This window comes from Lithobates pipiens, unplaced genomic scaffold (genome assembly GCF_037356315.1).
Source record: "Lithobates pipiens isolate NorthernLeopardFrog02 unplaced genomic scaffold, aLitPip1_a1.2 Scaffold_10, whole genome shotgun sequence".
NCBI classification, from domain to species: domain Eukaryota; kingdom Metazoa; phylum Chordata; class Amphibia; order Anura; family Ranidae; genus Lithobates; species Lithobates pipiens.
In genome coordinates, this window is record NW_027507686.1 from 59,118,804 (window position 1) to 59,145,365 (window position 26,562).

Here is a 26,562-nt window from a genome sequence, read left to right on the forward strand (position 1 = left end):
TGGCCACAATAGGACTGGGACACTATAATATAAAGGGGACTGCCCCGTAAAAGGGCACTGTAATAATTGCAGTGCCCTTTTTAGTGCAGTTCCCTTTATATCACCGTGTCCCTGCACATTACAGTGTGGAGGACCAACACCAGCCACCCCCGCTAATGTCTACCAAACCCCCCACCCCCGTCCCTGGAAGGTTGTCTGTTCAATAGGCTTGTGCAATTTGTTTCGTAACGAATCTAAATTCGGCCGAATTTTGCATCTTTCGGACATTCGGACACAGCTCAAAGTAAATCTTATAGTCCAATCAGCTAATTAATTTTGTGTCAGAGGTTGGATTACTGGCAAAGTGCATTCCTGAGAACTGAGTTAGAAGGGTGTTGTATTGTATTTGAGCCGAGGAGAAGAGACGTTGTCATTGTGTGTGTTAAAAGATTCAATAAACAAACGACTTTCCAAACTACGAATCGAAGCATCCGAATGTCCGAATAAAAAAATAACGAATAACAACGAATACGAAAGAAATATAACGAATGAATTCGAATGAATTCGAATGAATTCAAATGAATTTGGTAATTCTTTAAAGATCTAATGAAACAAAAGGTCAGCTCAAAGTAAATCTTATAGTCCAATCAGCTAATTAATTTTGTGTCAGAGGTTGGATTACTGGCAAAGTGCATTCCTGAGAACTGAGTTAGAAGGGTGTTGTATTGTATTTGAGCCGAGGAGAAGAGACGTTGTCATTGTGTGTGTTAAAAGATTCAATAAACAAACGACTTTCCAAACTACGAATCGAAGCATCCGAATGTCCGAATAAAAAAATAATGAATAACAACGAATACGAAAGAAATATAACAAATGAATTCGAATGAATTCAAATGAATTCAAATGAATTTGGTAATTCTTTAAAGATCTAATGAAACAAAAGGTCAGCTCAAAGTAAATCTTATAGTCCAATCAGCTAATTAATTTTGTGCCGGAGGTTGGATTACTGGCAAAGTGCATTCCTGAGAACTGAGTTAGAAGGGTGTTGTATTGTATTTGAGCCGAAGAGAAGAGACGTTGTCATTGTGTGTGTTAAAAGATTCAATAAACAAACGACTTTCCAAACTACAAATCATTATCACGAATGTCTATACATACATAAATAGCGAATTTCAACGAATACGACCGAATGAATTCGACACTCTACGAATAATAACGAATTATCCGAAAACGTATTAACGTAACATAACGAATATAACAACGAAATTATGTATTTTACGAATGACAACTAACCGAAACTAAACAAAATTTTCCATTGTGCACAAGTCTACTGTTCAATCTAAAATGCCCGGGCCTATTTTTTGTCGCAGTCCGGGCCTGCCTGGGAGACCCCCAGAGAAGCTGAAGTCGCTACGCAGAGGAAGGTAGGCGGAGCATTAGGCGGAGCATTAGGCGGAGCCTCCACCAGTCACTCTAGGGGAACGTAAGCGACCTGGGCGGTCACTCTGGCCAGAACCAAGTGATTGGCCGTTATGGGGGATGCCCGGGAGCCTGTCACAATTGTACTGTGCCAGCGCGTCGCTCCAGCAAGCCAGTTGCGGCGCCGGGAACTAGAGTAGTGCGGGAGGCGGCAGTGAGAGGACCGCAGGGGTCGGTCAGTCAGACTACATTTTTTGTGCAGGCCCGGCTTTTTTGCCGCCCCCCCCCCCCATGGCGCCCATGGCACTTGCCATGGCTGCCATACCCTAGGTACGCCACTGGCCCTGATTACCGTGGTCAGGACACACAGGGGGACACAGGAACAGGCAGGATTAACTGGCTTTTTACAGCTTAGAGAAGGAAAAAAGACACTGCCCATTTGCTGTGCAAAGCATGCTTTAAAGGAACGGGGTGTTTTCTTTTATTTTTATGTATTTTTTTTAGGGTTACAACCACTTTAAAAAATTGGCTCAATTTTGGATTTAATGCGTATGTTTACATACCCCACTGTATAGCACTACAAAATATGCCTGTTATGTAATTAAACGAAAGTAGTAATGACTAGTTGTCTAATTTCACCTTTTACTTTTCCTATTCCACAGTAAAAGATATTGAAATGTCTCCAAAATATAATTCAAGTGAAGTGTACACAAGATCAAAAAATGTTTTTGTCAACAAAGGGGACTGGATACTATTAGACATCAAAGTGAACTCGAAATTAGTACCTGTTAATGATGCAAATTTCAGCACAGTCTTTTATGAGGTGAGAAATAACTATTTTTTTTCCTATGCACTTACAGTGCTCTGCATAAATATTTACCCCTTTTGGAGTTTTCCACATTTTAGGGTTACAGTATGCAATGTAGGGATGAGCCAAACACTCTCCCGTTCGGTTCGCACCAGAACTTGCGAACAGGCAAAAATTTGTGCGAACACTGTTAAAATAAATAACCGATGGAACAGATTCCCCACAGATACACACAAATTAAGTGAACTCTGACAGTGGGACCTGCTGCTGTCAGAATACACTGTTTATCAGCTGCAGCTACTGATTCTCAAAGTTTTCCAGCATTTCACTTTGACAGGAGTTGATCAAGTGATTGATTTCTGTTGAGTGGGTACAGGCACACACTGCAGTCTCTGCTGAACGAGCTTCATTTAGATCGGTGTATGGCCAGCTTTGGTTTGGTATATAGCTTTGGAGAAGAACAAGATTTGGGTTATAAAAATAACCCCCTCAGCAGATAAAGAATATGTCCCAACTATGTATGTCCTTAGAGTAGGCCAACCACTAAACTTCAGTGACTGGGTAATGAGGACCATAGTAAGCAAAACAACCAAGAGGCCAAAGGAACTGAAACAGAAGAAACTATCCATGGTATAACTAATATAGACACTCTATAAGCATGGCCCACACTGTGTAGAAATACGAATGATGGCAACAAATCTGGGTTAAACAACAAAAACATCCAATCCTTTTTAGACTTTTCCAAAAGGCATATGGGACACACAAAAGCCTTAGACCCCATTCACACCTGAGCGTTTTGTAGCTTGAAGTCTGAAGCTACTAAACGCTAGAGGGGAAAAATTCTATTATTCTCAATGGAGATGGTTCACATCTCCACTACATGTCACCTGAAGCCGAATGCCTGAAGCTCAAACAAGTTCCGGACCCTTTTTTGTCACTCGAATTGAGCAGATTTGGGCGTTTTTCTTCTTTTAACATTGGTGACCTTTTGCCCTGCACAAAATCGCGGCAAATCGTGGTAAAACGCGGTAAAAAAACGCCGCAAAAAAATACAGGAAAATGCTTTGCTCAGGTGTGAATGCAGCCTTATAGAAAATTGATCTTTAATCTGGTGAGACAAAAATTGAACATTTGGTGAGGACTGAGAGCAAGGTAAACAAAGCCAAATAATGGATAATTCTAGAAGACACTTGAATGGGGATTTACCTTCCAATAGGGCAGTAACACTAATAGAATCAAATTTTGCCACAAATCAATTTTGACAAAAGGAATAGGAAACATTGCATGATCTAGTTGTACAATTTTAGCAGAGATGCACTCAAAGTATTGGTTACAGTCAGGTCCATAAATATTGGGACATCAACACAATTCTAATCTTTTTGGCTCTATACTCCACCACAATGGATTTGAAATGAAACAAACAAGATTTGCTTTAACTGCAGACTCTTAGCTTTAATTTGAGGGTATCAGGTGAACGGTGTAGGAATTACAACAGTTTGTATATGTGCCTCCCACTTTTTAAGGGACCAAAAGTAATGGGGCAATTGGCTGCTCAGCTGTTCCATGGCCAGGTGTGTGTTATTCCCTCATTATCCCCTTTACAAGGAGCAGATAAAAGGCCCAGAATTCATTTCAAGTGTGCTATTTGGATTTGGAATCTGTTGCTGTCAACTCTCAATATGAGAACCAAAGAGCTGTCACTATCAATGAAGCAAGCCTTAATGAGGCTGAAAAAACAAATCAAACCCATCAGAGAGATAGCAAAAACATTAGGTGTGGACAAATCAACTGTTTGGAACATCCTTAAAAAGAAAGAGCGCACTGGTGAGCTCAGAGACACCAAAAGACTCGGAAGACCACAGAAAACAACTGTGGTGGATGACCCAATATTTATGGACCTGACTGTATGTGAAAAAATATTTAACCCTCTAGTGAAAATGAAATAAAAATAAATAAGTGGAACATATATATACATATATATATATATATGTATGTATGTATGTATATATATATATATATATATATATATATATATATATATACAGTATATATTGACAAATATGTATCAATGAATATTCAACACCCAGTAACAAGTGTGACAAATAAGAGAACAAATTATCTATAATTAAGAGTCCATAAACAAATGTTTCCAGTATTAGAATTTGTATAGTGTCTTCTCATTTCTTCCACCACACCAGTATGTGAGAGTGATTCCGCTCCCCTCAAAAAACGCTCTCACCAGCTTCCAATGCCTTACACTGTTGTTCTTGGCTTAAACGCTTTCAACCACACACAGAGGGGTTAAGTGATATCCAATATCCAACCGTGAACATCAATCAGGATCTCTCCACATGTAAATAACAAAGTGCTCCAAATAGTGTAATAACATAAAACCAGTTTAATTAAAACACTCAGGAATCTTCAAACTTTGCACTCACATCAAATACATTCATTATAAGCAAAAGTGAAATCACAGCAGCTCTTCAAATAGGTAATAGCAGCGGTGTATAGTGGACCCGAGGTGTGCAGACAAAAGATATGCTCTCATCCGCCCCTCAGGCTCGGAACAGATCTCCACTTCCCAGTTCAGTGTGCAGCATCAAAGTTACACAGGATTGCCATACAGCCAGGCCCTGACATGTTTCGTCATACTGATTTAATTATGGGATTGGCTGTATGGCACGGCAATCATCCCTCTTATACCCTATCATTAAATTGTCGACAGAAATCGCTAAAAAGCTCATGCTCTCACCTCGTGTCCCCATGTTCACAATACCTCGGTCTTTGAATAGATCCTCAGCAGTAATTGGAACATTATCAATCAAGTATATCGCAAACTAGCAAAACTTACTTCAATACGTTTAACAATACAGCATACAACTCGCATCCTGTTTTTTTTTTTTTCAAGTAATCATGCTGATTCATATATGCTCACCTAAATCTTATCAGCGATCACACTAAATAATCCATCAGATTGTGCTAAATCAGAAAGGATTTGATGGGGAATATATCCTAGTAAAAATTTAAGATAAATAAGATAAAAAATAAAAAAACTCAGTTTGGACGAATGGCTGATAATAATCCTAATTAGATTAACTTTCAAGGTTATAAAAATTCAATGGTGGTAGCACATATATAATATATAAAACATGGGAAAACAGGTTAAACCTCATACATCCACTAGTAGGATGCCACAGTAAGTCCCCACATCTCCCTCATATATACAGCATACATAATACCCTACCCATTCCATATCTCAAATATTACAGTATAAGGCATAAATAACTCCAAAAACCTTAATAAGTAAAATAATATTTTTTAAAAAAGGATCTACATTACACATATCAGAGTAATTTAAATGAACCATTAAACTAGATTACCACTCTATTTTTATAATTAAAAATTGTTAATGAAGCAGTTGAGGTCTACCTCAATGTTTAAGCCTCTGGGAAAAAGACATTTTGACAGGAAAATCCAACAAGTTTCTCTCTGGGAAAGATCCCGTACCCTATTAGAACCTCTCCAAGCAGGAAACACACAGTATATCCCACAGAACTGTAATAAAGTGGGGTCTTGGTTATGCTTCTCTTTGAAGTGTAGGGACACACTATGGTGTTTAAAACCAGAAATTTGAATTTCATCTTTTTGCTAAAACATTGTTCCCTAGGTACACTTGCTACCTCTTGGATATTTTAATTTATAGTATTTTCTCTATAACACTTTTAGACAAATTTCTCGAAGGATATTAGCTTGTTTGAAAATAATCCTCTTGTTCTGCACAATTTTGTCATACCCTGAGCATTTGTCCCTTAGGGAAATTTTTATCCAAGCCAGATGGTGCCCACTTCTAATGGACAAGTAACTATTCCGATCAGTCGGTTTAAAGTAGACTGTAGTGCTCAATTTATTAAATGTTTTCTCAATGGTTACATCCAAGAAATTAACAGTTCTTTCTATATTGTTCATATTATTATTTAAATATTCAAAAAATTCCACCACCGATTCCTTAGACCCCTTCCAAATAAACAGGAGGTCATCTATAAATATGCGGTAGAATTTTACTTGGGGTCTAGATGTACTGAACACATACCAATCTTCCCATTCAACCATAAACAGGCTGGCTAGGCTGGGAGCAAATTTAGCTCCCAGAGCCACGCCAACCTGCTGTGAGAAGAATTGGCCTTTGTACCAAAAATAATTGTGACATATAATAGTCCAAAACTTGTCCTAAAAAAAATTCTGCATGTGTGGGATATTGTCCCTTCTACTTATTGCCCAATTTAATGTTAATAAAGCATCCTCATGTTGTATAACAGTATACAATGAGCATACATCAGCCGTAACCAGGTAAGAGATAGAAGTGGAGTTCAGTTCAACCTTCTCCAATAACTGTAGCAGATTTGAAATAAATTGAGCACTACAGTCTACTTTAAACTGACTGATCGGAATAGTTACTTGTCCGTTAGAAGTGGGCACCACCCTGCTTGGATAAAAAATATCCCTAAGGGACAAATGCTCAAGATACAACAAAATTGTACTGAACAAGATGATTATTTTAAACAAGCTAATATCCTTAAAGAGAAATGTGTCCAAAAGGCTTGTAGGGAAAATACTATACTGTAAATCAAATTATCCAAAAGGTAGCAAGTGTACCTAGGGAACAATGTTTTAAGAAAAAAGATAAAATTCAAATATCTGGGGACCAACACCAATGGGGATTTATTTCAAATTTCCACTACAAATATAAGGAAATTGAATCCATTTCTAAGAAACACTGGCATATCTTATGCCGTGATAGGCATTTGGGAGGGGTTTTACCAGACCAACCAAGGTTTATATACAGGAGGGCACCAAACTTTGACCAGATGGTCAGGAAAATCTTGGATCCACCTGGCCAGCATAGTATTAAAAGTGTTTCTCATGTAGGAAATGCATATGTTGTAGAACTGTTGGAGTAAGCAATAGGGGCATGACAAAGATCACAAACATTGATCAGGAAGTATTTGAGATAAATACTTACTTTGGTGCCCCTGTGGATTATTTTATGTGGGGAGAACAAAAAGACTCTTGAAGGTATGGATCGCAGAACATTAAGCCAATATAAGAAATTACTTTAAACACCATAGTGTGTACCTACACTTCAAAGAGAAGCATAACCAAGACCCCACTTTATTATAGTTCTGTGGGATAGACTGTGTGTTTCCCGCCTGGAGAGGTTATAATAGGGTATGGGATCATTCCCAGAGAGAAACTCATTGGATTTTCCAGTTAAAATGTCTTTTTCCCAGAGTCTTAAACATTGAGGTAGACCTCAACTGCTTCATCAACAATTTTTGATTATAAAAATAAAGGGGTGATCTAGTTTAATGGTTCATTTATATTACTCTGATATGTGTAATGTAGATCCTTTTTTTAAAAATACTTTTTTACTTATTAAGGTTTTTGGAGTTATTTATGCCTTATACTGAGATATGGAATGGGTAGGGTATTACGTATACTGTATATATGAGGGAGATGTGGGGACTTACTGTGGCATCCTATTAGTGGATGTATGAGGTTTAACCTGTTTTCCCATTTTTTTTGAGTTATTTTTGCCTTATCCCCTTCCTGCCGAGCATACGCAGATGTGCATACTCGGGTTTCAAGTGTTATACCAGGATGATGCCCACAGCTGCAGGCATCATCCCGGTACCGTTGTTTAGAGCAGGCGATTGGCTTTCCAGGTATAACAACCAATGCAGCTAAAAGCTGCACGGCACTTATACCGGAGGAGCGGGAGGGAAAATCCCCCCTCCCGCTGCCTCCCATTCCATCGGAAGGCCCGATCGGACATCCGCCACTTCCAGCGGCTAGTGACAGACTGGAATGAAGCCGGAAACGGCTTTGTTCCAGTCTCCTGAATGTAAACATGTAAGGGATCACAACATCACTTCCTGTTTACTCGGCTGCCAATGGCGCCGGATTTTAAAAAATATACAGTATTCAGATTCTGAATACTTTGAAGTGCAAAGGAGGGATTGGGGGTCTTTTAGACGTGTTCACTTAACCCCCCTGTGTGTGGTTGAAAGCGTTTAAGCCAAGCATGAGAGTGTAGGGCAGTGGAAGCTGGTGAGAGCGTTTTTCGAGGGGAACGGAATCAATCACAAATTGGTGTGGTGGAAGAAATGAGAAGACACTATAGAAGTTCTAATACTGGAAAAATTAGTTTATGGATTCTTTATTATAGATAATTTGTTCTCTTATTTGTCACACTTGTCACTGGGTGTTGAATATTCATTGATACAGATTTGTCAATATGTATATGTTTCACTTATAATTGGATTCTAGCGCAACAATTTTTTTCTCATTTTCGCTAGAGGTTTAAATATTTTTTTCACATTATAACGTTTTTCCAATTCCGGGCAGAAAAAGACTGATGAGAGCTTTTCATCGGAAAATGCAACCGTGTATGCTCCAATGGAACTTAGCTGTCCGAATTTCCGCCAGCCAAAAATTGATAGCATGTTCTCAATTTTCCCGACGGAAAAACTTTCTATCGGTAATTCCGATTGTGTGTATGCAATTCCGACACGCCAAAAAATCACGCATGCTCAGATTCAACTACGAGACAGAAGCTATTGGCTACTGGCTTTTGAACTTCCTTTTTCTAGTCACGTCGTATGTGTTGTACGTCACCGCGTTATAAATGATCGGAATTTGATGTGACCGTGTGTAGGCAAGACAGCTTGAGCCGAATTCCGTCGGGAAAACCATCAGAGCTTTTTCCGACGAGAATTCCGATCATGTGTACGCGGCATAAGAGTTGTATTGACATCACTCCTCTGGTAAAGTGACAGTGAAGGGAACAGATCACATGCTCCCTCATACATGCAAGCATCGAGTTGCTGGCTATGATGGAGGTAGCTGCGGTGAGGTCGAGATGGCAAGGTGAATAAGTGGGTTAGGGTCCTTTACAAAAACACTGAGGAAATGATGTCTCAGTTGAGAGGCGCTAAAGTAGGTAGTTGTTATTTTAATAGCTGCTTAAAGTGACCCTATAAGAACAAGGATTCCTGTAAGAGAAGATGTAGTACACTCCCTCAGAATTTGCCTCTTACCTTTCCTCTGTTTCAGTACTGATGCCTACATCAATGTCTTTGGCATTCAAAATTTAAGTGGGTGTGATATGCCTCCAACCCCTACACCACTACTGGATTATGTAATCTCAATGAATCTCTCCCTGTACCTCCAGATGGAATCAGATTACCAATATTTACCAATAGAACTACTCTTATCAGCTGGCTTAAATTGTCTTTTTTTTCTTTTTTAGATAACATTAAAAAGAGTACCTGTAGTTCATATCATCACTCTCATCCTCCCAGCATGCTTCATGGTTTTCTTGGATATTGTCAGTATGTTTATACATGCTGAGTCTGGAGAAAGGCTTGGCTTTAAAATAACTGTTGTACTTGGATTTGCTGTGCTCCTTTTAATCCTAAACGACATGCTGCCAAAATCTATAACTGCTCCAGTATTAGGTAAGTTGTTTTAACCTTTACCTTCCTATCCATATAATTAGAATCAAACAATCTGATACTATATATACTGTTTTTTCTTAATTATATGCTCCTATCTGGTAAACTACTATGTATTATTTATAGATGGTTATTACTTGTATCTCAAAAAAGCATTTTTGCACTATAAGACATTAGGAGCTAAAATTATATTTTTGCAGGAAGCCCACTTTGCTTCATCCAACCATATGAAGTTCTTTCATAATGCCTTAAAACGGCTATACCCTTCCAGGTGTAAAGGAGTAGCCATTTTCATTCATAGCTCCTTTTCCTTGGAGGTGTGTTTTTAGGGATCCTGAAAGCAAATATTTAATTCTTAAAGGCACGATTGCTGACCAAGAACTCACTATTGCAAGTGTTTATGTCCCCAAAACAGCCCAGACATCCTTTTTCTCCTTTTTTGCTGCATTAGAACCTTTTCACTCACCATACATGTACATTGGTGGGACTTTAATCTAGTCACGCATCCATGGCTAGACAGAAGCAGATCCACTTTTTTCTCCAAAGTGTTCCCTTAACTGCTCAGTAAATCGCTTAATGCAATTCAATTGATACCTGACACCTAGGTGCAATGTCCCAGAATTACAGAGGGTGGTGCTTATCGTCACAAACTGCTGTGAAGATTTCAAAAGTCTTGCTGCTAAAAAGGAACTGCAATCCGCTCACATCATTTTTAATAAAAACATCTTTGCCATTCTGAAGTTTCCCTCCAACCACGTTGCATATTATTTTATATATACTGTATTTGACAAATATGCTGCAGAAATCTTCCTCCGCTAAGTCTGGCTGCAAATTATTTTTAACTGTGGGCAGCTGTAGCTGCTGCCTGTTCACTTCCTGGATTTACACAGACACCCACCTCCAGCTCTGCAGCTCTCATTGGCCCTCTTATGACTCCCCCCCCTCCCCCCTGAGTCAGAGAAAGAGCTGTGCATGATGTAATAAGCTAATGACCAGACAAGAAACAGGAAGTGGCCTGTATATGGTATTTGCTGTCAGAAAAAAAAAAATGTTTTACTATCCAAAGTTAAAACAACAATGGCAGCAGATTTAATAGATGGAAAGTTGAAAAAATGACAGAAGGTCTGCTTTAACTACTTAGCAGCAAGGATCAGAAGTGTCATCATAATGTGGGATTTTAATTATCCAGACATAGACTGGGCGGAAGGAAGCACGCATTCGTCTAAGGCTTGGCAGTTCCTAAATGTCTTACAGGACAATTTCATGGGTCAGATGGTAGACGTACCAACTAGAAACAAAGCGTTACTAGACCTACTGATTACAGATGTGGAAATAAGGGGCAATTTAGGAAACAGCGATCACAGTTCAATTAGCTTCAGTATAAATCACACAGATAGGAAACATAAGACACATAGCGGAGGAGAGCAAAAAAAAATCACAATAACCCCTTTAAGTATATAAATAGTAAAAAAGGGAGGAAAGACCATATTGGCCCCATAAAGAATGAGGCAGGAAATCTGGTTAAAAAGGATGGGGAGATGGCAAAGGTATTGAATTTATTATTCTCCTCAGTCTTCACAAGGGAAACAGGGGGCTTCAGTAACCAAAATTGCAGTGTTTATCCTCATGACACATCACAGGAAGCATCCTCATGGCTAAGAGGACAGAATTAGAGATAGACTTGGAAAAATTAACATTAATAAGTCACCGGGTCAAGATGGCTTGCACCCGAGGGTCCTTAGGGAACTCAGTCAAGTAATTGCCAGACCATTGTTTCCAAACTTTACTGACAGTCTACTGACTGGAATGGTACCAGCTGATTGGAGAAAAGCCAATGTAGCTCCACTATTTAAAAAAGGGCCAAAATACATCCCTGGGAAATATAGACCAGTTAGCCTAACATCAATAGTATGTAAGCTCTTGGAGGGGATGATAAGGGACTATATACAATATTTTAGTAATGAAAACGGTATCATTAGCAGTAATCAGCATGGATTCATGAAGAATCATTCTAAACCAATCTACTAACATTCTATGAGGAGGTGAGCTGCCATCTAGATAAAGGAAGGCCCGTAGACGTGGTGTATATGGATTTTGCAAAAGCATTTGACACAGTAGTTCTCCATAAACATTTACTGTAAAAGGTAAGGTCTGTTGGCATGGACCATAGGGTGAGTACATGGATTAAAAACTGGCTAAAAGGGCGAGTTCAGAGGGTGGTGATAAATGCTGAGTACTTGGAATGGTCAGGGGTTGAAAGTGTGGTCCCCCAGGGTTCTGTGCAGGGCAATAACTTCTCAGCAAGATCTGGAAACCTTGCAAGAAGATCTGAACAAATAAATGGGGTGGGCAACTACATGGTAAATGAGGTTTAATGTGGAAAAATGTAAAATAATGCATTTGGGTGACAAAAATATGAATGCAATTTACTCACTGGGGGGAGAACCTCTGGGGGAATCAAGGATGGAAATGGACCTGGGGGTCCTAGTAGATGATAGGCTCAGCAATGGCATGCAATGCCAAGCTGCTGCTAACAAACCAAACAGAATATCGGCATGCATTAAAACAGGGATTAACTCCAGAGATAAAGCAATAATTCTCCCACTCTACAAGACTCTGGTCCAGCCTCACCTGGGGTATGCTGTCCAGTTCTGGGCACACAGTCCTCAGGAAGGATGTGCTGGTAATGGAGCAAGTACAGAGTAAGGCAACAAAGCTAATAATGGGACTGGCAGTGCTAATAATGAGATCGCAGTGCATTGCTGTATGATGATTGGCCAAAACATGCACTTGACCTGCATGCTTTGGCCAAACACAGCGCGCTCTGCTAAGAGAGCCATATTTGGCCAAAGTCAGGGTGTCTTTGGCCAATCATGGCTCAGGGGGACTAAGTCCACGCCCCACACTATATAAGGCTGCCTACACTGACTGTATATATATATATATATATATATATATATATACTCTGCATTTAGCATAGATTATATATTCAGTGTTTACTCGATATTCAGTCAGTGCAGGCAGTGTATTAAAGCGGAGCTCCATCCGATTTAAACATATAATCTAAAATGCATATACTAACTTTTAGCTATCCAAAACGGTAGTTTTTTTTTTTTTTTTCTGCTGACATGCTGGACTTCTGGTGTATGTGATTGCGGATATGGGCGGGGATATTGCGGCTATTTCGCAATATTCCCTATCCGCACTGTCTCCTGGGAGCTTGTGTCATAGTTCCCAGAAGTCAGTGCGGCGGCCTGAGCTGTTGTCTGCGCTCCGAATTGAATGAAGTCACTGCGCATGCGCGAGATCGAAAGAACAGCGCGCAGTGCATGCTGGCTCTAAAGTGACACATTATCCCAGAAGAGGATGCCTGTGGGCTTCACATGCCCACAGGCAAGATGAAAACCGCAGAGCAGATGCTATATAACTTCATTTATATAGCTAAAATCGATATGGTAAAGACTTATAAAATGGGACAAGTGAGTACTAATTATGATTAATTTAATCAATGTCATTGCATTTAAAAAAAAAACGATTTAGGCAGTGGAGCTCCGCTTTAATAAATATAGATAAATAAATAAATATATATATATATATATATATATATATATATATATATATATATATATATATATATATATATATATATACAGTAATCTGCGCCAATGGTGTCAAAAGTAGTCTGATCTGTCCGATCTGTTAACCGCAATGTCGCAGTCACGATAAAAAAAAATTGCAGATTGTCGCCATTACTAATAAAAAATTATTAATAAAAATGCCATAAATCTATCCCATATTTTGTAATTGGATAACTTTTGCACAAACCATACGCTTATTGCATTTTTTTTTACCAAAAATATGTAGAAGAATACATATTGGCCTAAACTGTGGAAGAAATTTGTTTTTTTTACATATTTTTGGGGGATATTTATTATAGCAAAAAGTACAAAATATTGCTTTTTTTCAAAATTGTCGCTATTTTTTGGGTTTTGGTGCAAAAAATTAAAACCACAGAGGTGATAAAATACCACCAAAAGAAAGCTCTATTTGTGGGATAAAAACGACATCAATTTTGTTTGTACACTGTAGCACGACCGCACAATTGTCAGTTAAAGACGAAGTGCCAAATCGCAAAAAAGGCCTTGGTCAGAAGGGGGGAAAACCTTCCGGGTGCTGAAGTGGTTAAGAACAATTAAAATCACTGCTCCCAAAAAAAAACTTCCATTTTTAAACTTTTTGTTTGCATTGATACATGTCCCCGGGGCAGGACCCTGGTCCCCAAACACTTTTTATGGCAATAGCTTGCATATAAGCCTTTAAAATGAGCAGTTTTGATTTTTCACGTTCATGTCCTATAGACTTTGTTCAAACATATTTTTTGCGTGTTAGCATATTCTGCTACGAACTGAACCAGGGGGCTTTATCCGTAATGGTGACCCCACAATAGGGATAAAACTTCTCAGTGGAAGGGAGTTTTATAAGACACGTGGCCACTCATTAAGTTTAGAAGAAAAGAGATTTAACCTTAGATCGGCAAGGGTGTGGCATTCACTTCCACAGACAGTGGTTTCAGCGCGGAGCATCGATAGCTTCAAAAAACTATTAGATTGAGAACCTGGACGACCACAACATACAGGGATATACAATGTAATACTGACATTTAATCAAACACATAGGTTGGACTTGATGGACTTTTTTCAACCTCACCTACCATGTAACTAGGTAACTACTTGCCTTCCAGCTCTGACTACCCTACAAAATATTGACTTTATACAAGGTCAGTCACCACTGCTTACCTTGCTGAACTTTAATCACCACACTCTGTAATTCTGGGACATTGCACCTTGGTGCACTTTTTACAGGAGATCTACCAAATGTCAAAATGATGATCGCATAACCTATAACCAGCAAACACAAATGGCTTAGGGTTCATCCTTTGAGAAGGCTTTATTCATTTGGATACAGTAACTGGCTCAATATTTTTTGGTGCTAGCTATGAAAGTGTTATCCCTAATAGCTCTGCATAACTTTAAATAGATGTTTACTCCTCAGTCACCTAATGCCCATTCTTTATTAAATTTTTTACAATTCATTTTTGGACACTGTGACATATTTAGGAGAGTATTTCATCTAACTTATGAGGGACTTTAATTTCATCACTAGTTTGGTAAATGCTGTTAGGATCCTGGTGACCCAACATTAGTGACCCCCTAGATTATGGATTAGGGGTGGTGTCATAAGGGTGCGTTCTTCTGACAATGTTGTCATGTGTTTTTTGCAATTACATTTTTTTTAAACCAATAAAGCTGATATTGATTTCTAAAGCCACGTGTGTCTCCTTTTAGCAGCTACTGTATGTTTGGGGCCACACTCTTCCTAGCTTGGTTTCCCTAATTTTTTCTAGTACTTAGAGACTGTCTTATTAGCATGGCTGTAGCAAGGAATAAGGAACAATGGCATAACATATTTACTCTCACCAAAGAGTTAGAGGAAATATATAGAGCTCAAGTTGGCAACCCCTTACCCTTACATCTCACATTGATTACTCAGAAGAGGTTGGCGCTGGATACTTAAGGTCAGCCAAAACTGAAAAGGCCCTACGTTGGTCGAAAGCCAGATTTTTTTTTGCATAGCAATTTATCCTCTTCCATGTTTGCACAAAACCTGAATCATTCTTTACACCCAGCCCATGTCATAATTCTGCTGGAAATATATAAACAATTTATAAATACCTGTGTCTTAGACACAACACACAACTTTCTGCAATGGGATGAACTGTTGATTACCTACAGAAATTCTCTCACTTTACAATGATCCAGTATATCAGCAAAAAAGGCACGTCTTATTTGTATCAAACCCTACCCCATGACTCTTTGCTGGTTCTATGTCTGGCAATCCAATGGATGTGTCTGGGTTTGGCAGTTGCCAGGGGAACGGTACTTGCCTGACTGCATTGTGCCAAGTGTAAAGGGGTTGGGGGGTTATGGTTTGGGGTTGTTTTTCAGGGGTTGGGCTTGGTCCCTTATTTCCAGTGAAAGGAACTCCTAAGGTGTCAGCATACCAAGACATTTAGGACAATTTCATGTTCCCAACTTTGTGGGAACAGTTTGGGGATGGCCCCTTCCTGTTCCAATATAACTGCACACCAATGCACAAGCAAGGTCCATAAAGACATGGATGAGTGAGTTTGGGGTGGAGGAACTTGACTGGCCTACACGGAGTCCTGACTTCAACCTGATAGAACACCTGTGAGATAAATTACAGTGGAGACTGCGAGGTAGGCCTGACCTTATGGACAGCCTTCCTATAAGAGTAGAAGCTGTTATAACTCCAAAGGGTGGGCCAACTCAATATTTAACCTTACGGACTAAGACTTGCATGCCATTAAAGTTCATGTGCATGTAAAGGCAAGCGTCCCAATACTTTTGACAATATAGTGTAGCACAATGTGGTCTCTGTTAGGTCAGCAACAGCCCTTTACAGGCTTGGAACGCTCAATTCCTCTAGAATGTAGTACAATGGGTTTTGAACTGCAACCTGGAGTACCTCCAACTCCCCTGTAGACACTGATCCTAGCTCTATTACTGCAGGGAAATGCTAGACCACCTGGCTGCTTCTTCACTAGCCCACCTGGCCAGTGGCGTAGCGTGGGTTGTCAGCACCCGGGAAAAGGCAAGTAATTTGCGCCTCCCCCCTAACCTGCGGACATTTAGCACTCCCTAACTCGTTTCCTTTCCTACAATAGTACCGACCAACCTGATTCCTTCGCTGACCACTACACTGCCCGACCTGATTCCTACCCTGTCAGCACACACAAGAAATAATAGGAGGGATCAGGACACCTTGTATAAATGGGGTGAAGTGGATAAGGTGGATATGAAGATCAATTAGTCAATTTGACAGATTTTCTTCTGAATCAACACCACATTTCCTTACTAAGAAAGGGACTTTTATTCTCTCCCAAATCAGCCATGAATGAATTTGAAGTCTATAAGGATGTCAACCTTTTCTTGCATATATATATATATATATATATATATATATATATATATATATATATATATATATCTTGCACAAAGTGATATATATATATATATATATATATATATATATATATTTATTGCATAAGTGATCTTCAGATATTGGCACACTAGCCGCAATAATATCAATGTGGCAAGTGAAGCTATCAAAGAAGAAGCGGAAGCACTTAATGCATTGGTATCTGCTTCAAGAAAATGCTGACTCCGATACAGAATCATCCACCTATACATGTGAATACCCTAGAGCCTCAAACATTACCATTAGATCAGTTAAAATGACCCCCCCCCCCCATCTGAACATAAGTGGATCAGTTTGTTCCTGGATCAGGTTCAGAAAGCTCTGGCCAAATTTAATTGGAACTGGAGGTAAATTGACAATCTAACGAAAGAAGAAAGAGTGGCCTTAAAAACTTGAGGAAGCAAAAAATATAATTATTAACCACTTCAATACTGGGCACTTAAACACCTTCCTGCCCAGACCAATTTCGAGCTTTCAGCGCTGTCACAATTTGAATGACAATTGCACGGTCATGCTACACTGTACCCAAATGAAATTTTGATAATTTTTTCCCACAAATAGAGCTTTCTTTTGGTGGTATTTGATCAGATGGGCATGATAGGCGGCATGGATGGGCACTGATAGGTGGCACGGATGGACACTGATAGGCGGCATTGTATTGTATTGTTTTGTACTGATGGATGCCAATCAGTGCCAAACAATAATGCATGCCAATCAGTGATGCCCATTGTGGGCACTGATTGGCATCCATTGTGGGCACTGACTGGCATCCCTGGTGGTCTAGGGTGGCATACCTGGTGCTGGGCATCCCTGGTGGTCTGTTGGTGTCCCTGGTGGTCCAAAGTTTGCATCCTGGGGGGGGCTGTGCTGATAATCAATCAGCACAGACCCCCCTGTCAGAGGATCAGCCGATCGGCTCTCCTCTACTCGCGTCTGACAGACGCGAGTGAGGAAAAGCCGATCAACGGCTCTTCCTATTTACACTGTGATCAGCCGTGATTGGATGCGGCTGATCACGTGGTAAAGAGTCTCCATTGGAGACTCTTTACCGAGATCGTAGTTGCGGGGGGTCAGACTGACACACCGCAACAACGATCGTCACGATGCGTGCCCCTGGGGTCATATGACGCCCAGTCAGGATTTTGAAACCACTTTGCAGCCGTCATTCGCCTATAGGGCGGGCGGCAAGTGGTTAAAGGGAGTGATAAGGGCGGGAACATTGTTCTTTTATCTGAAATTCAGTTATGAACAGGAGGTGATGCGTCAACTGTCTGATACAACTACATACCAAAGACTGACTTGCAGCCCTTTTCCAGGAATAGTGGGTTCACCGAATCACAAGCTCAACTTTTTAATAGTTGATGAGTTCAATGCACCCACTTTCTACACTATACCTAAGCTCCACAAGTCTCTGACTAACCCCCCTGGTGGGCCCATAGTGTCAGCTATTAAGGGCCCCCTTGAACGATTGGGTAAATTCTGTGATGCCCTTATCAAAGAGCTGGTATGAGATTTACCTTCTTTTGTTCAGGACTCCAGAGATGTCTTACAAAGATTGGATTCTGTTGTGTTACCCAAGGAAGCCCTTATCGTTGGGCTTGACGTGGAATCATTCTATGCATTAATCCCTCATGAATGGGGACTACTGGCAGTCCAACATTTTTTAGATAAGAAATTTCCTCTCCTAGGAGCTCAAAATGAGTTCATAGTTGAGATCTTGCAATTTATGTTGGAGCATAACTGTTTTCAATTCTTGGGAATTAACTATCAGCAAATCAGGGGGACCTTTATGGGAGCCCCCTGGGCCCCATCCTATGCATGCATGCATCTGGGTCTCTGGGAAGAGGAGGTGGTCTATTTGTCTCAATTGTACCTCAGCCACAGCAAAATGTGGCTGAGGTACATTGATGACATACTTATGATTTGCGGGGGGGGGCACTACTGAACAACTATCTGATTTAATTGAGGAACTCAATATCAACAACAGAAATATTAGACTCACGTACTCCTTCCATCATGAAACATTGCCCTTCCTGGATCTTAACATGGAAGCCTATGGAGATCATATTGTTATCAATACTTATCGTAAGGAGACAGCGGCCAACGTGTTTCACGAGGCCACTAGTGACCACCCACGCTCTTATCCCGTCATCCGCAATCAGCTCTCAGACCGCTCCCCACTGAAGCTCTGCAGAGTGTGACTTCAGCTCTCCACCGCCTTTTTTTCTGACATCTTAGACAAGCTTTATAAATTCTGCAGATACAACAAGCCCTTTGAGGGCAATCATAATGCTGATTGTGATGAAATGGAAGTGGTATTAAACTGCTGGCCTGGGTGGCCATTCCTTCAGAATGCATGCAATCTGATCAGACCCCTTCTTGTTCCAACAGATACTACAATAGATGGTTTCATAGCACAAACCCTATCCAAAAATCTAAAGGCGTCTCTATTGCTTTTCATAAAGCACTTTCTGTGGCATTGCTTGACTGCCTGGCTGGGGGGAGGTATGTCTTTGTGAAATTTACTGTGCGGGGTTGTAAATTTAGGATAGCCAATATTTATCTACCCATTACCAATCAGGCCCGAATCACATTGTAGTTTTTGGAAGTATTGTCAGGTTTTATGGATGGGAAACTTATCATGGGTGGTGATTTCAACATGCCCCTACACCCACTACTAGAATCCTCCGCTTCAAAGTCCAATATCTCTTTTTCTAAATTGAAAGCCCCGAAGAAGGCATTTTACAACATGCACTTGATTGATGTATGAGGGGTTTTATACCACAAGTCTCAAAACTATACTTATTATTCTCCTGTCCACCATTCCAACAGTCGTATTGATTACTTCTTAATGGATCATAGTTACTTGGACTGGTCCCCAGAATGTGATATTGAAACTATGGTCTGGTCTGACCACCCCCCTGTTTTTATGACATTTTTGGTCCATCTGCTCCCTTGAAGGAGTGGACATGGAGACTGAACAACGCACTCTTGCAAAGCCCAGAATGTGTCGCCCGTATTTTGGGGACAATATCCAATTTCCTCTCAGATCACGCTAAGGACTCTACCTCACTCCCCATCCAATGGGAAGCAATGAAAGCCTTCTTACCAGGGACTTTCAAACAGATAGGTACACGCATGAAAAAGAAGCAATCAGCTTGCATTGCTTTTGCGGTACAAAAACTCAAGAATTTGGAGACAGCACACTTATATAAATCGCCTGCCTGCACTTTCGCTGATAATCTAGCACTGCATCAATACAAATTTTGTAACAAATGTGGTTGGCCGCTAGCCCGTACCCTTCATCCCAAACAATCTTCCACTTTCATATCGCATATACAGAGCCCCCATGGCAAGGTTCTCTCCTCATAACAAAGGAAGTAAAGGTACACCATGGTACGAACTGGTATTTATCCACACACTCAGATCGAGTGGGCCAAAAAACCATATGAAAAAATGTGGACTGTGTCAGAAAGAAGGCACATTACCAAGTTTCATATAGGAGAGCCCTGAAAAATAATAACCAAAAGATGCATAAATAGTTAATCAGATATAATTTGTGGAAAAAATAAACCAATTGATAAAAAATGCAAAGATTCAACACCTAACATTATAAATAGACAAAATTGTCTGAGTACAAGGACAAACAACAAACACACCACCCAAAATATTTAATGGCACCAATGTGGCACTATAAATAAGTGCAAATAGAGGTAACCACATCACCAGCCAGGCATATATCAGATAATATTCCAAAAAATTCTAAAGATATGTACCAGTCAGTAGCTGAGAAAGAGACTGCTATTGCGGAACAGTCCAGGGGATAGGAAGGGGCAAGGGCTGAAATTATGTCTGCATGTCCACAGATATTATGAAATCCACTGGGCTATGAATAGCCTAAAAGTAATCAAAGCTACTATTACTTGTTAAACATTCACTGGAACAACATAATGAATGATAGTCCATTCCCAGAAGACTGTATGATTCAGGGTGAGAAATTGACAATAGTTCAGATAGCAGTAATTAATGAAAATTGTAGATCAATTGCTCACTGTCAGCACAAAACTGTGAAGGTGGCACTATACAGCGCAGCTAAGAACAGCTAATCAGAGCTTCCGTGAACTTCCATGGTCTCTCTTCATAGCTGCAATGCCAGATGCTGACTCCAAAGGGAACCGAATGTAAGGAGGGGAGAGACACTACTGGGATTACTGAAAAGATGATTCCCATATCCTATGTTCCTAGGACACGGCCAACACCCCCTTGTACCCCAGCAAAAGTCTATGAGGACGAAACATGTAGGGTTGATATGCTAGTCAAGCCACTTTTCTAACTGCGTTCTTTTTACTAGTTCAATTGAAACTACTTTTATTGTAAAGATTGTTTTTATTGGATGTTGGAAGATACATTCCGCAAATAAATCTTTTATGTGTTTTTTTGGATTTACACTATGCGGAGGCTCTCTTCTTTCTTTTTACTCTGTATTTTGGAAACCTTCATGCACTGAGAGGACTGAGGATGATGTTTAAGGTACGGAATACCTCTGGTTAAAACGGCTAACAAGAGAGTTAGGCACCTTGGTTCAGTGCATTCTCTTTGGTGAGTACAGCTCTACGCTTTCCTTCAAGTTGGAATATTTCCCCAGTCCGGACCTGATCCATACTCACCGCATGTCGGTATATGCTTGTTTGTGATTTACCACTAATGGCTTGTGAGTCCACCACCGCTGGTAAGAGTATCCTATCTCTTTCCCTATAATATGCAATATATATTCAAGGCACCAGCCAGATTGTCGGTTCCATCTCAGAATATATCGCAAAATAATACAGAGATCCAGATATAATAGGTATACCTTATACTTTTATCCGTATGAACTCTCTCTATAGATACCAATATGGACTCTAGATGTTAAAGATTAGTATATTATTATGATATACTTCCATCTTTGTATTACTGTCTCTGACATTATTCATGAAATTATAGGCACTTTTGTTGAATTTATTCACACCATTTAGGTCCCTTTATCTCATCAAGTGACTTTTTTACATTTATTTAAGACAGCTAATATACAGACTGTGGAAACACAGTTTTTTTTCCTTGGGTTTTATTTATATACATACTTTCCACCAGTCTTTAGGGTTTATGAGAATGTATAGGTTTTTACGATTACTTGATTTTCTTGTGGTTTTGGTGATTCACACTTTTGCAGCATTATGTTTATTTAGAGCACACGTTTTTATTTGGATGATTTTTTGCGACTTTGGAGTTGCATTTTCTATACACATTTATTTATGTATGTTACACACTTGTGTTTGACACTCTTTATCATAGTAATAAGTGCGACTTTGGATCTAGGTATAGTTACATTGTTGCATTTAGATATATGCTGTTATTACATATATTGTTTTATTCACTCTGAAACTCAGAGTGTTACATTATTGTTTAAGGCACAATTTGCATCCAGAATCATATTCTGATATGCTTTTGTGAATTACACGCATTATCAGCGCTTAATGTTTATTCACATATTTTGTACAATTGGTCTGATTGTTGTGCTGGCTGCTCACTTTTAGGGAAGCCTGGTATTATCACTGTATTTTTGATATGAACATCAATTTCAGGAAATCATGGTGTCATTCTCCAGATGATACAGGTAAACCGAGAAAATGTCCAATTGTCAAATAACATATGGCCACCGGATTATCGAACTCCAAAGCCAGAATGGACGTGATACCCGTTCACCAATTAGCATTTACCCAGATGGAAACAAGAGGCAGCAATAGTGACGCTCGTAAAGTAAAAAAGCAATATTTTTTATTGTAGTTCACTTACAGGAAGTAGTACAATACAGTCATCGTGATGGAAAATAGAATATAATCCACAGCTCTCAGCGTGCTTGCATCGGCCTTCTCTTATATTGAATAAACTGCTCTTCCAACCTTAGATGCTGATATGAGTGAGAAGCTTGAGGATCCTATTTCTCAGGACACGGTGGTTAAGGCTATTGCAAGTGCCCCCACTGAGAAGAGTCCAGGCCCTGGTTATTTCATGCCAACATTTTTTAAACTATTTGCTTCCTTTTTGACTGATTTTTTGACCAAAGTATTCAATTCTGACAGAGGGTTATATATTCCCTACAAAAACACTTGAGGCACATATATCCCTCATTCCCAAACCTGGTAAGGGCCCCTCTAATTGTGTAAATTATAGGCCAATCTCTTTGATTGGCATTGACCTGAAGATCTTCACCAAGGTACTTGACATTAGACTACAACCCTTACTGCCTGGCTTGGTCCAGACCAGGTCGGTTTCGTAAGTGGCCGAGAGGCCAGAGACAACATTCTGAAAACCCTCCTGCTTATGGATTACGCTTGCACGCATGATGTCCCCCTGTGCCTTCTTACGGTCTATGCAGAAAAAGCATTTGATCGTGTTAGTTGGCCATTTCTTCATTTATATCTCTAACAGATAGGCTTGGGTCCACATATGGTCTTGAGAATAATTATTCTTTATTCATCCCTTTCGGCTTGGATTAGAATTAATGGCTCTCTTTCCCCTGTGTTCAGTATTTACAACCGTACATGTCAATGATGCCACTTATCACCCCTCCTCTATGTTCTTACAATGGAACATCTAGCAGTGGCCTTATGCCAAAAGGTAACTGTGAAGCCGCGTACACACGGGCGGACTGTCTGTCCAACTTAGTCCGCTGAAACACATTTCAGCGGACAGTCCGCTCGTGTGTGGGCTTCAGCTGACTTTTTCAGCGGACAGTCTGGCGGACTAAGTCTTTCGGAATTTCCGTAATATTGTCCGTCCAACTTTGGTTTCAGCGGACAGTCCGCTCGTGAGTAGGCAAGTTGGACGGACTAAGTATGGCGCATGCTCAGAAAGGATTTACACGGCCGAAGGTTGCATTGCAGTGTATTGGACATCGTATTTCTAGTCCCGTCGTACGTGCTGTACACGTCATCGCGCAAGCTTTCAACGGACTGTCTGTTCATCGTGTGTGGTCAAGTCCGTTCATTCAAAAGTAGGACTGACTGTCTGTCGGATTGTCTGACGGACTTAGTTGGCCAGACAGTCCGCCCGTGTGTACGCGGCTTAAGTGGCATATTGGTGGGTCCCATTAACAATAAACTAGCCCTATTTGCAGATGATCTACTTCTGTATGTCATGCAACCTCTAACATCCTTTCCCTGGATCTTGGTGGAATTTAAAAGATTTGTCAGTGTCAGCAACTTTAAAGTGAATTATAACAAGTCAGAACTTTTAAATATTTCCCTCCCACCGATGGTTCTAAAATATGTTTCAACCTCTTTCCCCTTCAGAACTGGATCTATCTCTATCCGCTACTTGGGGATACAGATACCAACGGAAGCATCAAAACTCTTCTATTTGAATTTCCTCCCACTCCTCCTAAAGCTGACTTATTGGGATATACTATCAAGAGACTTTGGTGGCTTGGTAGAATTAACACGGTGAAAATGGATGTTCTCCCTTGTTTTCTATACCTGTTCCAAACTGTCCCCACCTTTCTTCCTGCCTCATACCTCCGGTCTTTGCGCCAGGTGTTCTCTAAATTCATTTGGCAAACGTTGCATCCCAGAATTAGATTCGCAACTCAATCCCTTCCAAAACATTGTGGCGGGGCAGGAGTCCCTGATATAGCTCTCTATCATAAAGCTCTGCTCTTCACCCATCACTCTACACAGGCCCTATGACTCCCGTTTTTTCTTCTCCGTCAGCCCTTTGAACCTTGAGGTTTGGAAATTGAAACCTTCAGGAACATAGGAGAATAGCTCAGGATCTTTGAGCAGACCCTTCTTTAACGACGACACGTGCTTCCATGCATTGTGTATACATTCTTTTCCCTCCCTTTCAGAGCTACAAGTTAAACCAATGGAATTTGAATCTCTGCTGTTGCATGACGACCCCTCGTTACACGTGGTCTCCCAACTATACTCGTTGCTCCTGTCAACGTCATCCCCTGATGTACCCTCTTGCACCCAGACCCGGGAATTTGAGCTACATCATCCTAGTCCCCCTTCTGACTGGCTGAAATGTTTTGCCTTAACCCATGAACTTTCTTTAGCTACTAAACACCAGGAAACAGGATTTAAGGTTACCACTAGATGGTATAGGTGCCCATCGGTCATACGTAATTTTAACTGTTCCACACCTGATATTTATTGGTGCTGTGGTTCCTCCAGGGGTAATATGATCCACATATGATGGGAATGCTCCCTATCAGATCCTTCTGGCAGCATATCTTTGAATTTACTGCAACTTGATGTCGACCTGAGTACAACCCACATCTGAAATAGCTCTCCTGTCAATACTTCCCGGATCCTTCAAATCCATAAAAAAGAGATCCTTTGACATTTCTTATCCATAGCTAGAATAGTCATACCTCGCCATTGGAAGATGACCGACATACCTTCCCTTGGGAGTGGTCCATAGAAGTTGATTCAATCAGAGACCTTGAGCGGCTGTTGGCGTAGAAAGTTAATAGGAAAGAACAATTTTTGCTAACCTGGACCTCTTGGAGACTATGTTCCGCTACTTGTCCGAGTATATCATCTGGTCCTCGGGTGATCTCATGTATATCTCCTCTGGGCCATGACGGAGTTTACAAAGTACATCTCTCTGGATTATAGAATATACTCTGTGCTCTTGTCCTACCTGCCTTTCTTTCCCTGACTTATTACTCTTTATCTCTGTCATAAAAAGAAGTATCAAAATGTGCTCTTCAACTTAATGTTACCTACAACATTTTTCTTGAATATTAAATTGACTCATGCAGGTTAAATGTTATTCATGTTTACTTTATGTTTTAATAAACCTGGATATCACCCTAAACGTTAAAACTAAAACGGATGACTGATGCAGTATGCCTCAATATCAGTTCACAGGTGAATATTGTATTCCATCTTGTGAAATTGACAGTTTTTTTTTTATAGATATCATCCCTCCTTATATACATCTTTGTATTGATATATGTTTTTTTTTAATATTGTTCTTGATACAATAAAATTGAGCTTGAACTAAAAAGCCTGAACCCCCACCCTGTATGTTTGTTCCAGTTCATTACTGGGTAGTGAAACTAGAATCAGGGTGACAGCTCTATGACCCACACCTATTTAAAGTCAGTTTCCATATTTTTCCACAGTTTTACTTTATGTCTAATGAACCATCTGCTTCTTTTAGAAGGACCTCTTCACCATGTTTTAATCTTGCAATTATAGGTATATTCTTCCTTGTCTGTATCACTGTCATGATACTCAGTATAATTGGATGTGTCATAGTTTCCTACATCATGACGCTGTCCAAATCTCAGACCGTTGTCCCATCTTGGGTAAAGACCTGGATCTTGAAATACTTGGCAACGCTTCTTTGCTTTAGGTCCTTAAACAAACACGGAATAAGCATATTGGAGTCAGAAACCGGTAAGTAGTGTTTGCTATATGTGAGAAAAAGTGAAATAAAGGGGATTTAGTACATAAGGTGTGTAGACTTTAAAGGCTAAGTTCACCTTTTTTGTTTTCTTCTAAATACTAGCTCCCCTATGTACCAATATAGAATTAATGTATTTATTTTGCAAAAATAAAACAGCTTTCCATTTATTCTACACACGTTTACCTCACTCTTCCAATGGCTGTTTAACCACTTGCCGACCAGCGCACGACGATGTACGTCGACAGAATGGCACGGGCAGGCAAATGGGCGTACATGTACGTCCCTTTAAATTTGCCGCCCTGCCATCGGGAGCGCGCCGCCGGC

General features: G+C 40.1%; 1 protein-coding gene across 4 annotated transcripts in view; it reads left to right on the forward strand.

The window, feature by feature from the left end:
* LOC143930926 (5-hydroxytryptamine receptor 3A-like) overlaps positions 1–26,562 on the forward strand; it is a 75,906-nt gene that overhangs the window by 40,186 nt on the left and 9,158 nt on the right. For all 4 annotated transcript variants that reach the window (XM_077455619.1, XM_077455625.1, XM_077455637.1 and 1 more), the window contains exons 6-8: positions 2,061–2,221; positions 9,516–9,723; positions 26,028–26,228. In XM_077455619.1, the coding sequence (XP_077311745.1) occupies positions 2,061–2,221; positions 9,516–9,723; positions 26,028–26,228 (570 nt within the window). The remainder of the gene's footprint in view (positions 1–2,060; positions 2,222–9,515; positions 9,724–26,027; positions 26,229–26,562) is intronic.